Source organism: Peromyscus maniculatus, chromosome 8, assembly GCF_049852395.1.
Source record: "Peromyscus maniculatus bairdii isolate BWxNUB_F1_BW_parent chromosome 8, HU_Pman_BW_mat_3.1, whole genome shotgun sequence".
Taxonomy (NCBI): domain Eukaryota; kingdom Metazoa; phylum Chordata; class Mammalia; order Rodentia; family Cricetidae; genus Peromyscus; species Peromyscus maniculatus.
In genome coordinates, this window is record NC_134859.1 from 46,159,995 (window position 1) to 46,174,719 (window position 14,725).

General features: G+C 40.8%; 1 protein-coding gene across 1 annotated transcript in view; it reads right to left on the reverse strand.

The window, feature by feature from the left end:
• Positions 1-1,281: 1,281 nt before the first annotated feature.
• Ulk2 (unc-51 like autophagy activating kinase 2) overlaps positions 1,282-14,725 on the reverse strand; it is an 86,047-nt gene continuing 72,603 nt past the window's right edge. The window contains exons 22-27 of the mRNA XM_006973563.4: positions 11,248-11,456; positions 7,647-7,825; positions 6,811-6,929; positions 6,374-6,531; positions 5,190-5,325; positions 1,282-3,415 (exon numbers count right to left, since the gene is read on the reverse strand). Of these exons, the coding sequence (XP_006973625.1) occupies positions 3,357-3,415; positions 5,190-5,325; positions 6,374-6,531; positions 6,811-6,929; positions 7,647-7,825; positions 11,248-11,456 (860 nt within the window). The 3' untranslated portion in view covers positions 1,282-3,356. The remainder of the gene's footprint in view (positions 3,416-5,189; positions 5,326-6,373; positions 6,532-6,810; positions 6,930-7,646; positions 7,826-11,247; positions 11,457-14,725) is intronic.

Genomic DNA, 14,725 nt, shown 5'->3' on the forward strand with positions numbered 1-14,725 from the left:
GCCATCTTGGAGCTCACTCTGTAGACCAGGCTGGCCTCAAATACACAGAGATCCACCTACCTCTGTCTCTCCGTTGCTGGGATTAAAGGTGGGCGCCACACACCCAGCTGCACTGCATTTTTAGGGCCATCATCTCAGATCCAGTTTCCTGATTTGTCTGACAAAAACACTGCCTTGACTTTTTTGATTCCTCACTCAGACACTGTTCTCACCAGGTCTTTGTAAAGCATGAAAGGGCTTGGGAAGGACTTAATAACTGCCTGCACAGCTGATGACTCAATGATTCAGAACCCACAAGCAAGCAGCCCAATACCATCTAGAGCTGGGTACTGACATTTCTAAGGTGCATGTATGAGAGACTGAGCAAGACAAGTTCTCTGAGCAGTACCTGTCCTATAGAAAGGCCAAACCGGATTGCTCACAAAGACTAAGGGGAAGGGCACATTAAAGTGGACTCCGCTCTGCTCCTCCTCAGGGTGTTCAAATGTTTGAGTCCACAGCCTCATGCCTAATTGGCCCCAACTCAGGTTCCTCTTCCTTGTTCTTGAGATTGAGACAGGCCATCCTTAAATCACAGCACTTCCTGGTTCTTATGTTGGACTGTAGAACAGCTCCTCTTGTGAGAACCAGGGGGCACTGTACTACAGAAAACAAGTCACTCATTCATTCACTCAATGTCCTCAAACAAAATAATAAACTGGGTATCAGTGGTTTCAAGCACAATATTCCCAAGCAGATGCTACTTCACAGGGCCGCTGCCCGCTGGGTAGAGGAGGAAGCAGCAAAGGGATGAACTGGAGGAGGGATGCCATCCTTTGTGACCTGAAGGGCTGCAAGAAGCTGACACCAAGCACCTGCTCCATGCAAAGGGAGGTATAGACATGTCAGATGCATCAGTCTGAGGGACCTGTTCCATGCCCTCATCTCTTCTGCATTCAACACAACTTCCCTTTCACCCTTAGAAACTAAAGTGCCAACTAATAAGAGCTTCTTCACAAGCTCCTATACCTGGTTCCTGGGATGCCACTGGCTATTCTTCTAGTAGAGGAAAGGGCACGTGAGGGCTGCAGGAAACAATTATGTCAAGAACAGACCTTCAACAAATGACAAAGAAAATCCACATAGCAAGAAAAACAAATTAGCAAGTTCCCTGATAATTCCTCTACTTACATTGGCATGGCCAATAACTTTCCAGGTTATGACTTAAATACTGGTGATGAACCACGAATGTGTGAACTTGTCTATTTCCATTTTATGAAACACATGATATGAAATAAAAAATACAGAAACATAAAGCATTTATTTATTATTGCTATAATCAAGGCAAAAATCTTTTTAAACAGTCAGCCTTGATAATGGTAGTATAATCAGAACCATTACTCATGAGTTTACAGTTTGTTCCCCACTGCTGAGACTTCACTGCTTTATACACACCATCTACAAGACCTCAGTCATATGAGAAGAGCTTGAGTTACAGTGTAGTTCCCGACTTTACACCGACCTTACCCTCTCTGAATCTGTTCATACTGTGTTTTTAAAAAGAGGCAGAAGAGGTCAGCTAAATCTACTTACTTGGAAAATCAACTGAGAGAACATGGGGTAATTAAGAGAACATGAAAGAATTTAGTGTAAAACCTAAAAAAATTACCTAAGACATGTTATCACTAACACAAGGAGGGGGGTATAGTTTGTTTTCAGGAGCCTGAATGGAAGTCCCCAAGAGTCTTAAACCCTGGAGCAGGACAAAGGAAATTAATGACCAAGTTTCCGACCCACTCACTAAGGAAGCATCTGGCTTGACAAGCCACTTAATATCAACCCAATTATAACCTAAAAACACTTTCAGTTTTATTTAACCTTAATATACATTTGTACAAGCAATTTAAAAAAGGCTATTACACAATGATTCAGTGAGTTTTACCTAGTTTGAAGACTAATGCATGCAGTTACAAATGAGAGGTAGAAACACTGTAGTAAAGACCTAAAAATACAAACATCTTATAAATAAATGTTCAAATTAACTGCTGAAATTTCATACAGATAAATAATGTAAAAATTACATTACTTTGTCCACCAAATAAATGAAAACCATGTTGTCTCTGTTAAGTGCGATGCCAAAGAGCTTTTGCGCAGCTATCAGAGTGCAGGTCATTATGTGAAAGGGATTTTATTGAAATAAAAGGGATAAGATGGGTGAATGCTTTATTCAAGTATTCAAGCAGGTAAGTAAAAGAAACCAAATAATATACAACATAGGAACCATTCTTGGAGAGATGTTAATTCACCATGACTAGCTATTTGGTGAACTGTCAAGATTAACACTGAAAAGTGCACATTAGTCTGGAGAGAGCTGCCCATTTTTCTAAGAGAAGACAAACCTCACTTCTTACTAATTTTGTGTAGAAACTCCACATCACTAACAAGCCTTTATTCATCACTGATTTGGCCCTAAAATTCTCAAGAGTATCTCTTGATTCATGATAGCTTTCTAATACTGCCCAAATAAACTTAGACTTTAATAAACCTAAGGTCACAGGTATCGATGCACATTCTGCATGCACAACAAAAAATGCAAACAACCAGCAACTCAAAATACCACTGAGAAGATCTGTTGGTGAAGATTAGAGGTGAGAAAAATGCAAAGGTTCACATGAATGCAAGTTTCAACCATTTAAAAGTTCAATGGAGAGTACATATGAATTCTGAAAAGGGCCTATGTATGTAATCAAGTAAAATATTCTAAACAAGTCCATTGTGCCTCAGTTAGTTTTAAATTGCAAAATCCAATACACAGTTATTTTAATAAATTAGTGCAATATGAAAGATTTTGGAAGATTAACATATGTCCACATTAGATCAAGTTGAAGATTTCACAATTCATCCAAGAGTCACCTTTTGCTTCTTCTTAAAACTCTTCCTCCGAGCCGTTTAGAGATGCATGCTCAGATTCAGACAAACTTACCCCAAATCTCAAGCTGTCTGGATGAGCTGTAGCCTCTTTATGGACTTTCATCTATTACCAGAGAAGCCCAGTGAAGTGTCACTCACTGTTTCCTGATAATTATCCACAAGAATAACTGTACTTAGGGTTCTAGTTCTAAGGTACATTTATTTGCCAGGTTCAATGTGTGGATACTCTTTTGCTTCTGCTTCTATAAAGAAAAAGGAAAAGGGGAGTGACTTCTCCAATAAGGCAGGTTTTCTACAAACATGTAGTTTTATATTGTTTTTCCTTCTTAAATTGCTGCTTGTTCTTTGGTAGTCACCACGGTTTCCTGGGGTGGGTGACGGAAACAAGCTGAACTCCCCAATGCGCCACCTCGTGTTCCAAGCTGGTCCACAGATGAGCCTGTGGCTCACACGGCTGCAGTACCACAGCAGAGTGCCGACAGTCTTCTTTCAATGCTACATTTATCTAGAAAGAAAATGAAAGTTATATTACTAGTGGAACTATTCGTGTTTTCTAACCGAGGACAGAGGAACTAAGGGGGAATTACAACACTCCCACAATGCTCCCTGCTCTATTGTTGCCCCACAGTTAACGGAATGAATACACTCTCTTTCCTCTGTCCAGCAACAATTCAGATATGACCTGTAGTTTAACGCTGCAGTGTAAAATTGGGATTAACACACTACAAAGAAAAGATTCAGATCTAACAACTCACTTGCTAAGAAGTATCAATAGCTTTGGGACTGCTGTCCTCTTACAGTTATTAACCTGTGAATGACCACATACACAAGAACAGCTCTCCTCAAACACCAGATACTAGGGATAACTATGGATCATCCTAGTATCCCATCCCTACAGTTCTGTTAGCTATATCAAGTCTGTAGTACACAGGATCTTTGGTCACTGAGCCCAGAAAGTTTAAAAGAGTTCTATTATGTAATAAAACAACATCCTCCTATATTCTTTTTTTTTTTTTTTTTTTTTTTTTTTTTTTTTGGTTTTTCGAGACAGGGTTTCTCTGTGTAGCTTTGTGCCTTTCCTGGGACTCACTTGGTAGCCCAGGCTAGCTTCGAACTCACAGATCCGCCTGCCTCTGCCTCCCGAGTGCTGGGATTAAAGGCGTGTGCCACCACCACCCGGCGCTCCTATATTCTTAAACAGGAACTTGACAACAAAATAATGCAATGAAAAAAATCTAAAGAATAAAAGTAATCTATATATTATATGTAGCCCCTCTAACCCTTACAGCATACAAGACTGACACTGTTATCAACATCTTACAGAAGATAGACTGAGACCACAGAAAAATAAACCATTTGTTCAAGTTTTTAAAGCCAAGATTCATCTCAGGCAGCATGATTCCAAACATAGAAGACAAACTGTAATTAACTAAATTCAGTGGTTCTTCCTTACCCACAAAGGATATGTTCTAATACCCTCAATTTAGGCCTGAAACTATTAATAGTATCAAACTCTATCTACAAGCACAGTACTATCAATGCCGTATACTCTGGAACCACTAATAGTAACCAAGTGACTGATAGGCAGAAAGCACACACAGCAAGGGTGGACTGGACAAGGGATGAGTCAGGTCCTGAGCAGCAGAGCACAACTCAGAGAACAATAAAAGATGTGGCTGGGGAAGAAGAAAGGCAAAGGAAACAACAGAGACCAATTCCGTTTGAAAACTCCCAGAATGAAGGCTGCAGAGAAGACTCTGCAGTTGGGAGCACTGGCTGCTCTTCAGAGGACTAGATTCAAGTCCTCACACCCACATGACTACTCACAACTCTCTGTAACTCCAGATCCAGGGGATCTGGTACCTTCTCCTAGCCTCCAAAGGCACCAGGAATGCAGGCAGTACACTTAGACACGTGTAGGCGAAACACCCAAGCAGATAAAATAAAAAAAATAAAAAATAAAACATCTAAATGCCATAATGATACCCAATTCTTTAAAAACTAAACAATAAAAACTTAAAAACAAACAAACTATGAGCCAGGCAGTGGTGGCATGTATCTTTAATCCCAACATTTAGGAGACAGAGGTAGGCAAGTTCGTGGCCAGCTTGGTCTACAGAGCAAGTTCCAGGACAGTCTGGGCTACATGGAGAAACACTCTCTCAAAAAACAAAAACAAAAAACAACAACAAACAAACAAAACCATCTATGGCTGTTTATTTCTGAGTTTTTTTTTAAATGAATAGTTTTGAATCTAGCTGTAGAAAGGAGCCACTTACATTTATGCACATTTTCAACATCTGTAGGATCCTGCAGGATCTTAGTTAGGCCTTCCAAAAGAAGGGCTGCCTTGTGGTACCGATAAACAATGTCTTCAGTCTGCTGAAACATCTCATCCAGGGCTGCAGATTGAACCTGGAACCAGTCAAAAACTGAGAAGAGTTGCAGTTCCAAAGATATACAAGTCCTTATGAACAGTACAGATTTGAAAAGCATATTAAAATCAATATATTTTGATGAAAGGAAGAATCTGCAATGTTACAGTTAAATATGGAAAGGAAAGAGGCAATATAATTCCTAGTATAAAATTCTTACTGTCTTAATGTAGTATAGTGTTATATATTACCTATCATTCCTATCAATAGTTTAGAGTAATAGAATATTCTCATCAGCTTATGTTCCAAAGTTATTTCACAGAACTATTTATTTTTTAGCTGTCAAGGTAAAGCCAAGAGCATAGCAACAGTACAACTGCAATTTATCTAAACAGGAGAGATCTATTATGTTGAACAGGTAAAATAACATTAGTGCATACATTTTCTCCATTTAGATACTTAATAACTGTATGTTATATATTCCTCAGAGCCATTTCCCCCTAGTGAATAGAGAAAATTCCAATACTATAGTCAAATAAATGGAAAGCAGCTTCCCTGGTGTCTATACTTCAATAAAGTCAGTCAGTTAAACTCAGGACTTACATTTTTGTGGATTAACAAAGCACTATTTTTTCTAAGTCCTTAAAATTTCTTAAATAGCAGAAAAATGCCAAAACATATTAATTCATCTTTTAGATAAAAATTATAAAAGGATGAGAACATGACTATATAAATGAAGTTTAAAAGGAAATAAAGGTTGGGGATTTAGCTCAGTGGTAGAGCGCCTGCCTAGCAAGCGCAAGGCCCTGGGTTCAGTCCTCAGCTCCAGGAAAAAAAAAAGGAAATAAAAGTTATCAAATGTAACAACCAGGATTACAAACTATAATAAGTTTATTAAATAAGTTACATTAAGTACTCAAAGGTCAGTTAAGTCAAATTACTTCATTAGGTAATCATGACACTTGGGACTTGAAAAAGGGTAGGATACAAACTCTAAAAGGGCAGATCATTTAAAGTAGGTGTTCAATTCCAAAGACCCTCAGAGAAATACTGTAGTGTTATAAAATACTAAGCTTTGAAAGGTTTACCATTTCCACAGCACAATTATAGATGAGTTTCTCTGCAGTCACACTGTTGATTTCATCAATAAATCTCTGTTTATCAGAGAAGAAGCGATTCAGCTTTTCTGTAAGTCTCTTGCACATGGTGATACAGAATTTATACCGTTCATTCAGATTTTTAACAACTGAAACAAAGTTGAAATTGGAATTAGTTTTAATTTCCTTCCAGAACAACATAGCAACATGTACCTTTCCTGCTGTTGGAAAGAAAGTGACACTACATAGTCAGTGAAGGAAAAGACAAAGTCAGGTTCTATGACCTTTCAGGATGGAAAGACAGATACGTACTTCTGCTTCTGTGTGTCAAGTGAACAATCAGAAACGACCGTCAGCAGAGACTGACTCTGGGACAGGTAGGTGTGACCCAGGCCCTCGGACCCACACACTCTGGTCTGCTCCTGTACCTTGTTTCACAGCCGTGGATGGGCTCAGCTTCCCGGACTTGATCTGAGCTTTGGCGAGATGCAGGGAAGCCGCCAGCAACTGTGCTGCTTTCATGTATAACACCAGCTGCTCCACTCGCCTGCACCGGGAGACAGGAGCAGAGCATGATCCTGGAACTGACCCACAAGACTCAGCATGCTAAACATCAGGCCACAGCGTTTCTAGGGGATTTCGTCCTCATCCCGCCCCCTCCCCTGCATACCCCAGACAGGATTTTCCTATGTCTCCCTGGCAGGTCTCAAAGTTATTAACCCTCCTGCCTTAGTGCTGCATGTGTCATACCACACCTGGCTCCTTCTTGACTTTTAAATATACATTTAACTCCTCAAGGGAGAAGAATCGGTGTGGAGAAAGATATGTGAACTTTGAATATTATAGGAACACTGAAACAAAAATATGTATGACCTCTTGGTCATCAAATATCTTCAGCTGTAAATTTTCAGGGAAAGGTGATGTTAAGGTTGCATAATGAATTCTTGGCTAACATCTCACGCAATAAAACAACTTAGATTTCCTTGCAACTTTTAAAAGTGAGACATGACTCCCCCCCCCCCCCCCACACACACACAGGGTTTCTCTGTGCAGCTTTGACTGTCCTGGAACTCACTCTGTAGACCAGGCTGGCCTCAAACTCACAGAGGTCCCCCTGCTTCTGCCTCCTAAGTGCCAGGATTAAAGGCATGCACCACTACCACCCAGCTGAGACATGACTTTTTAACAGATAACAATACCTACAATTAAATACAAGTTTATAGAAAGCATAAAGAAGCTGAAATGAAGGACAGGAGGCACCTACCCCCAGTCTTTGCTTAGCTGGCTGATCTGGTCCACGACTACACTCTCCTGAATCTGGTACAAGGACACAGCAGATGTGCACAGCTCAGGGTTCCCACCCCTCACTGCTGTCAGGTCCAGCACACACTCAGTAAACATTAACATCACATTCAGGTGGCGTAAGGTGTCTGTGTGTTCTCGCTGCAAAGACAAGGTGTTTTGTTTTTTTTTAACATTTTAGATCAAGGACTTAAATGTATTATATATAGAAGTTATTTTTTTTTTTCTTTTGGTTTTCCGAGACAGGGTTTCCTCTTGTGTAGCTTTGCGACTTTCCTGGAACTCACTTGGCAGCCCAGGCTGGCCTTGAACTCACAGAGATCCGCCTGCCTCTGCCTCCTGAGTGCTGGGATTAAAGGCGTGCGCCACCACCGCCCGGCTATATATACAAGGTTTTCCCATACTTCTGAATGTTGGAATGATCAAAGAAAACCAATGTGCTTAAATTTTAGAGAGCTGTTAGAAAATAAATACAAATCAAACCAAATATTCTATGTAGATATGTCTGCATGTATCACAGCACCCATGTTAAATAGGCTACAGAGGTCACTGTGCATTTACCAGAAAAATAAAACCAAACTAAACCAAAACCCAAATAATTGAATAATATGTGTAAAACAAAGACATGAAAAAATAGACATCAGGAGTGTAAGAGTAGGTATGGCGAGATGGCTTAGCTGTTAAGAACACTGGCTGCTCTTGCAGAGGACTGGGCTCGATTCCCAGCACCCACATGATAGCTCATCAACACTTGTAACCCCAGGTCTAGGTGATCTGATGCCCTCTCCTGACCCCCATGGACAACAGGCACACGATGGTGCATAGACATAATGCAAGCAAAACATCCAAATATGAGACGTGTGTGTGTGTGTGTGTGTGTGTGTGTGTGTGTGTGTGTGTGTGTGTGTGTGTACACACATATATTTTCCCTTTTAAGACAGGGTTTCTCTGTTTAACCTTGGCTGTCCTAGAACTTGCTCTGTAGATGAGGCTGCCTCTGCTGCCTAGTGCTGGGATTAAAGACATGCGCCACCATTGCCCCAGGAAAATAAACTTTTAAAAATTTAAAGATTACAAGGACAGGTTTGGAGAGATGCTCAGCAGGTGAAAGTATTTGCCATGCAAGTCTGAAATCCTGGGTTTAATCTCTAGAACCCACAGAGGCGCGGAAGCCAGAAAAAGACAGGCATTTGTAATCTCAGAACTACCCTAGCGAGATGGGAAATCACCCCGAACTCTATGGTCAGCTATCTTGGAGCACACACTGCAGCAGAAACAAGAGAGATCTTGCTTCAACAGACTCCCAGAACCAATTCTCAAAAATTGTCCTCTGACCCTATATAGCATATGTGTGGCACCTACACTACCATATACATAATAAATAAATTTTTAAAAATTAAAATATTACAAGGACACTCTGAACACTAAATTAAACTTTTTTTCTTTTTCCTTCTCTTTTTTGAGATGGAGTCCTGCTATGTATCCAGGCTAGTCTGTAACTCCTGTCCTCCTGCTTTGCCCTCTGAATAGTTGGAATTACAGCTGTTACCACAAATGCTACATTTCTTTACAGTTCAGTGAGCTTACTGACCTGTTATTTTAGAGAGTTTTAAATCTGGGAAGGTTTTTAGTTAAGAGTGAATCACAATAAAGCTTTGATTTTCTGTGACCTACTTAGTTACAGATGAGAGCATGAAAGACATTCTAAAGAATGCCCTTTCAAAAACGATATCAAAATTCAATCTTTAGTTATAAATGAACTTTAAAATTTCAAATAAGATTAAACATTAAATTGGATGTGTGTTAGTGTGTGTGTCCTTCCTTGGTCAGTCTCCACTTTAATTTTAAAAAAATTATTTGTATTTGTGAATGTAGGTGCATATGTGTGTGAGTGGATTGGCACACTTGTGCATGAATGTGGAGGTCAGGTGACGATATCAGGTGTCCTCCTCCACCACTCCCTGTGTGCTCTTTTGAGGGAGGGTCTTTCCCTGAACTTGGGGTTCCTGTTTTCTTAGCTAGGCTGGGAGCCAGCAAGTCCCAGTGATTTCCCTGTCCTGTCCCCTAAGAAACTGGACTTACAGGTGGGCGTGGGGCACCTGGCTTGTTACCTGGGTGCTAGAATCCAAATTCTGTTCAAGAATGTGTACCAAGTGCTCGAAACCACTGAGCATTCTCCCAGCCCATACCTTCTGTTTTGTGACAGAGTCTCTCCTTAAATGTGAAGCTGTGATTCAGACGGACTGGCTGGCTATACGCTTCAGGAACCCACTCCCTTAAGGCTGTGGTTAGAGGCATGCCATGTCTGTCTGTCTGTCTGTCTTTTTGATGTGGTTCTGGGTACAGGTGTAGCAAGCACTTGACTGAGCTGTCTTCCCAGCCTCCCAGGTTTCTCTCACACAGGAGACTAAAGCGCTAGAACTTCTGAAAGTCTCCCACTTCTGTGAGGGCCTAGGAGACTATGTTCACCAACACACAGAGTGTGGTCTTTAAGCTGGAGTGAGGAACTAAGAGGTACAACTCCAAAATCATAAAATGACCTCTGGTTCTAGATCTGTGCTCAGCATGGGGCAGATGACATACACTGAGGTTTGTCCTGCAAGAACTGGATCCCCAGAGGGAAACTATTGATCTATGAGTGTAGCATCTAGTCTGCTTGAGCAGGGATATTTCTGCGTTAATCACTAACCTGGTATTACGGCTTATTGTTACTATTATTATTGACATAGGGTCTTACTATGTAGCCCAGATTGACCTCAAACTCTGAACACTCCTGCCTCAGCTTCTAGGTGCTAGAATTACAGGTCTATGTCACCACGTTGGCATAATTATTTTTTAATTTTATAATTTAATATTTTTATTAAATTTTTGAGAATTTCATGCAATGTATTTTGACCATATTAGCACCTATTTCCCTCCTCTTCCTAACTGTCCCAGATCCACTCCCTCCTCCTTACCTCCTAATCGTTATGTCCACTTTTTTTTAAATAACCCACCAAGTCCAATCTGTGCTGCCTACCACTTCTGGGTACAGGCCCTCCACTGGAGCCACAGAGGCCGCGTCCTAAAGAGAACTGACTCTCCTCAGAAACCAAACTGTCCACAGACTGGCTTTTTTTTTTTTTTATAGTTTATCTTTATTTATTAATCTATTTATTTATTTATTTTTGGTGTTTTTGAGACAGGGTTTCTCTGTGTAGCTTTGGTGCCTGTCCTGGAACTCACTCTGTAGACCAGGCTGGCCTCAAATTCACAGAGATCCACTTGGCTCTGCTTCCCCAGACTGGCATTTTAATCATAAAAGGTTTGTTTCTAGGGAAAAATCTTTTAAAATCCTACAAAATGAGTTGGGCATGGGTGGTGCACGACTGTAATCTCAGCACCGGCGAATTCAAGGGCAGCTTCATCTACAGTTTTAGGATATCCTGGGCTATAAGTAAGGCCCTGTCTCAAATGAACAAACACAAAAGGGATTTTGAAATTTCAGAGAGACTTGATCTAGTTTGTTCTTTCATCACTGCTAGAACACCCACATACTCACACGCCCTGCGTCTCTCGCCTACCTCCATCAGTGTCTCCTCTGGTAATTCAGGGGCTTCGAAGGTGATGAGACCCTCGAGGCTGGGTGGTGAAGCACCATAAGGCACATATCTCAGGCTGGGAGCTGCCTCTGCTCCTGGTGGGGAAGAGCCCAAGCCTGGCCCAGGTGGGGAGCCCACACACACACGGCCACTTGCAGAGCACAAGGAGCCTCCGGAGCTGCTGGACCCCACTGCAAAGAAACAATATATGTAGCACATGTCCACAGTAATCAGAAGGGGCTTTCATACCAACTTCTCACTTACTGAACATAACCTATTCAAGTAACAAAGAAAATATGTAAAGAAAAGTCCCAGGCTCCTCATCCTATATGAATATATGAACGTGTTCTCTTCTATACATACACACATATATAAATAAAACAGAACCATCATTTCCAGTTTTTCTACACTGTTTTAAACAAATTTATTGTAATATACAATTTATACAATTTTTCTTCCTCCTTAAAGCTCCATTGGCTTTATAAGAAAAAAATGTAACTGATGCACAGTAGTTCAATAACTTTACATAAAAAAGTATATCTGGAATCATTTAAATTATTGATTTTTTTTTGTATTACAAGATATTACTAGCTGGGCACGCATGCCTTTAATCCCAACACTTGGGAGGCAGAGGCAGGCAGATCTCTGTGAGTTCAAGGCCAGCCTGGTCTACAGATCGAGTTTCAGGACAGGCTTCAAAGCTACACAGAGAAACCCTGTTTCAAAACAACAACAACAAACCAAGATATTACCAAAATCATTTTTCTTAGGTGATTCTATGTGACAAGTACTCCAAAGAAAGAATGGAATTTTCAAAGTGCAAACATTATAAACATTTTTTTTGTCATTTTTTGACTAAAGATCTTTCTACGTAGCCCTGGCTTTTCTGGAACTCTCTCTATAGAGCAGGGTGGCTTATAATTCAAGGGACTTGCCTGCCTCTGCTTCCCAAGTGTTCATGTGAGGTGTGCACCATCACACCTACTATTATATTATAGTTCTTCCTAAGAATAGCCACATAACTTTCTCAAGAAGCATTAGGTATGCTCACTAAACCACATCCACCCTGGGCCTTATATTTTAAAAAATGCTGATATATCTGGATCCTGGTGGCACATGTCTTTAATCCCAGCAATTGGGAGGCAGAGGTAAGTGGATCTGTGTGACTTTAAGACCAGTCTGGTCTACAAATCAAAAAAAAAGAAAAAAAGAAAAAAGGAAGGAAGGAAGGAAGGAAGGAAGGAAGGAAGGAAGGAAGGAAGGAAGGAAGGAAGGAAGGAAGAAGAAAAAAGTTTAACTGTATTAAAATGGTAGTTTATTATTTAGCATTTAAAAATATTTTATTGTTTTTCATTTTGTTTGAAGACAGGGTCTCTCCTCTCCAGGCAGACCTGGTTGGACTAGAGCTCACTCTGTATTTTTGAGTATTTCTAAAACAATACTCTATGTCTCATTATTTCATCTTTCCCTTATTAATTTACTACTACCTTATTAGCAACTTATTTAAAATACAAGAATTTAGAATACAAGCTTATCTAGAATACTAGAGGACACAGAACACAGGACACAAAATTAAGACCCATGATCACTTCAAATCCACTCTAATACTTTTTTTTAATCTACTATTTTAAATTTTATGTGTGGGTATGTGCACATGAGTACAGGTGCCTGCAGAAGCCAGAGGAGTTGGATTCAATGGGGCTGGCGTTTCAGACAGTTGTGAGCAACCATGTGGATGCTGGGAATTAAACCTTGGTCCTCTGGAAAAGTAGTCAGAGCTCTTAACCACTGAGCCAGCTTTCCAACCTTGGTCAAATACTTTTCTAAACAACTTACACAGGATGATTTTATATATATATATGGTTAAGTATAAACACTGGTACCTAAAGTACAAAAGTAAAATAAAATTTAAAGGAAGCTGAGGTAGGAGGATCTCAACCTTGAGGCCAGCCTGGACTACATTACAAATTCAAGGCCAGCCTGGGAAACTTGGCAAGGCTTTGTCTCAAAAATAAAAACAAAACAAAACCAGAACAACAACAAAACCCCCCAAACCAAAAACCCAAAAAGTTAGGTGTGGGGGCGGAGCGGGAGGGTGTTGAAGGAAGCCAGGCGTGGTGGCACACACTTTTGATCCCAGTATTCAGGAGGCAGAGGCAGAGGCAGAGGCAGAGGCAGAGGCAGAGGCAGAGGCAGAGGCAGAGGCAGAGGCAGAGGCAGATGATCTCTATGAGTTCAAGGCCAGCCTGGTCTACGTAGCAAATTCCAGGCTAGTCAGGACTACACAGTGAGACCCTGTCTTTAAAAAAATACCTGGGGAAGGGGCTGGAAAGATTGCTTAGTGGTTGAAGAGCATCCACTGCTCTTCCAGGGGAGCCTAAGTTCAATTCCCAGCATGCACATGGCAGCTCACAACTGTCTGTAATTGCATTTCCAGGGGATTCGATGCCCTCTTCTACCTCTTTGGACACCAGTGAGGCACAAGGTGCATACACATGCACGCATGCAAAACTACCATACATATAATATGGTTTTAAAGGGGGTCACACTGATGGTACCAAGGCATACACTTGCATTCCCAACACTTGGAAGGTGGAATCAGGAGAATCAGGAGTTCAAGGTTATCCACATGAGATCCTGTCTCAAAAGAGGGTCTTGGGGAAACTGCGGATGTAGTTCAGTGGTACAGCACTTGTTTATCTTTTGGGGAGCCTTAAGTTCAATTTCCAGCACCACAACAAATAAATGAAGGAAGGAAGGAAGGAAGGAAGGAAGGAAGGAAGGAAGGAAGGAAGGAAGGAAGGAAGGAAGGAAGAAAGAAAGAAAGTGTATTTTCAGATAATTTATTAGGTCTACTAAAGTAAGACTTCAGTCTATGAATAAAGAAGTAGTGTACAGCCAGGTGGTGGTGGTGGTGGTGGTGGTGGTGGTGGTGGTGGTGGTGGTGGTGGTGGTGGTGCACACCTTTAATCCCAGCACTCGGGAGGCAGAGGCAGGCAGATCTCTGTGAGTTCGAGGCCAGCCTGGTCTACAAAGCAAGTTCCAGTACAGGCTCTAAAGCTACACAGAGAAACCCTGTCTTGAAAAAGTGAAAAAAAAAAAAAAAGTAGCATACAAGCTAGACATGCATATCTATTTCTTTATGGAGAAATTATATTTTTTGTATGTTACACTGCATATAAACATGCATAAGTATACATAAACTATGTATATATATTTTAAAGATGTATTTATTTGTTATGTATACAGTGTTTTGCCTTCCTGTATGCCTGCATGGCAGAAGTGGGCACCAGATCTCATTATAGGTGGTTGTGAGCCACCATGTGGTTGCTGGGAATTGAACTCGGGATCTCTGGAAGAGCAGTCAGTGCTCTTAACCTCTGAGCCATCTCTCCAGCACCCCCCATATAGTATATCTATAATATTACTTTTACTTTACAAAGTCGTCCCTAACATGTTA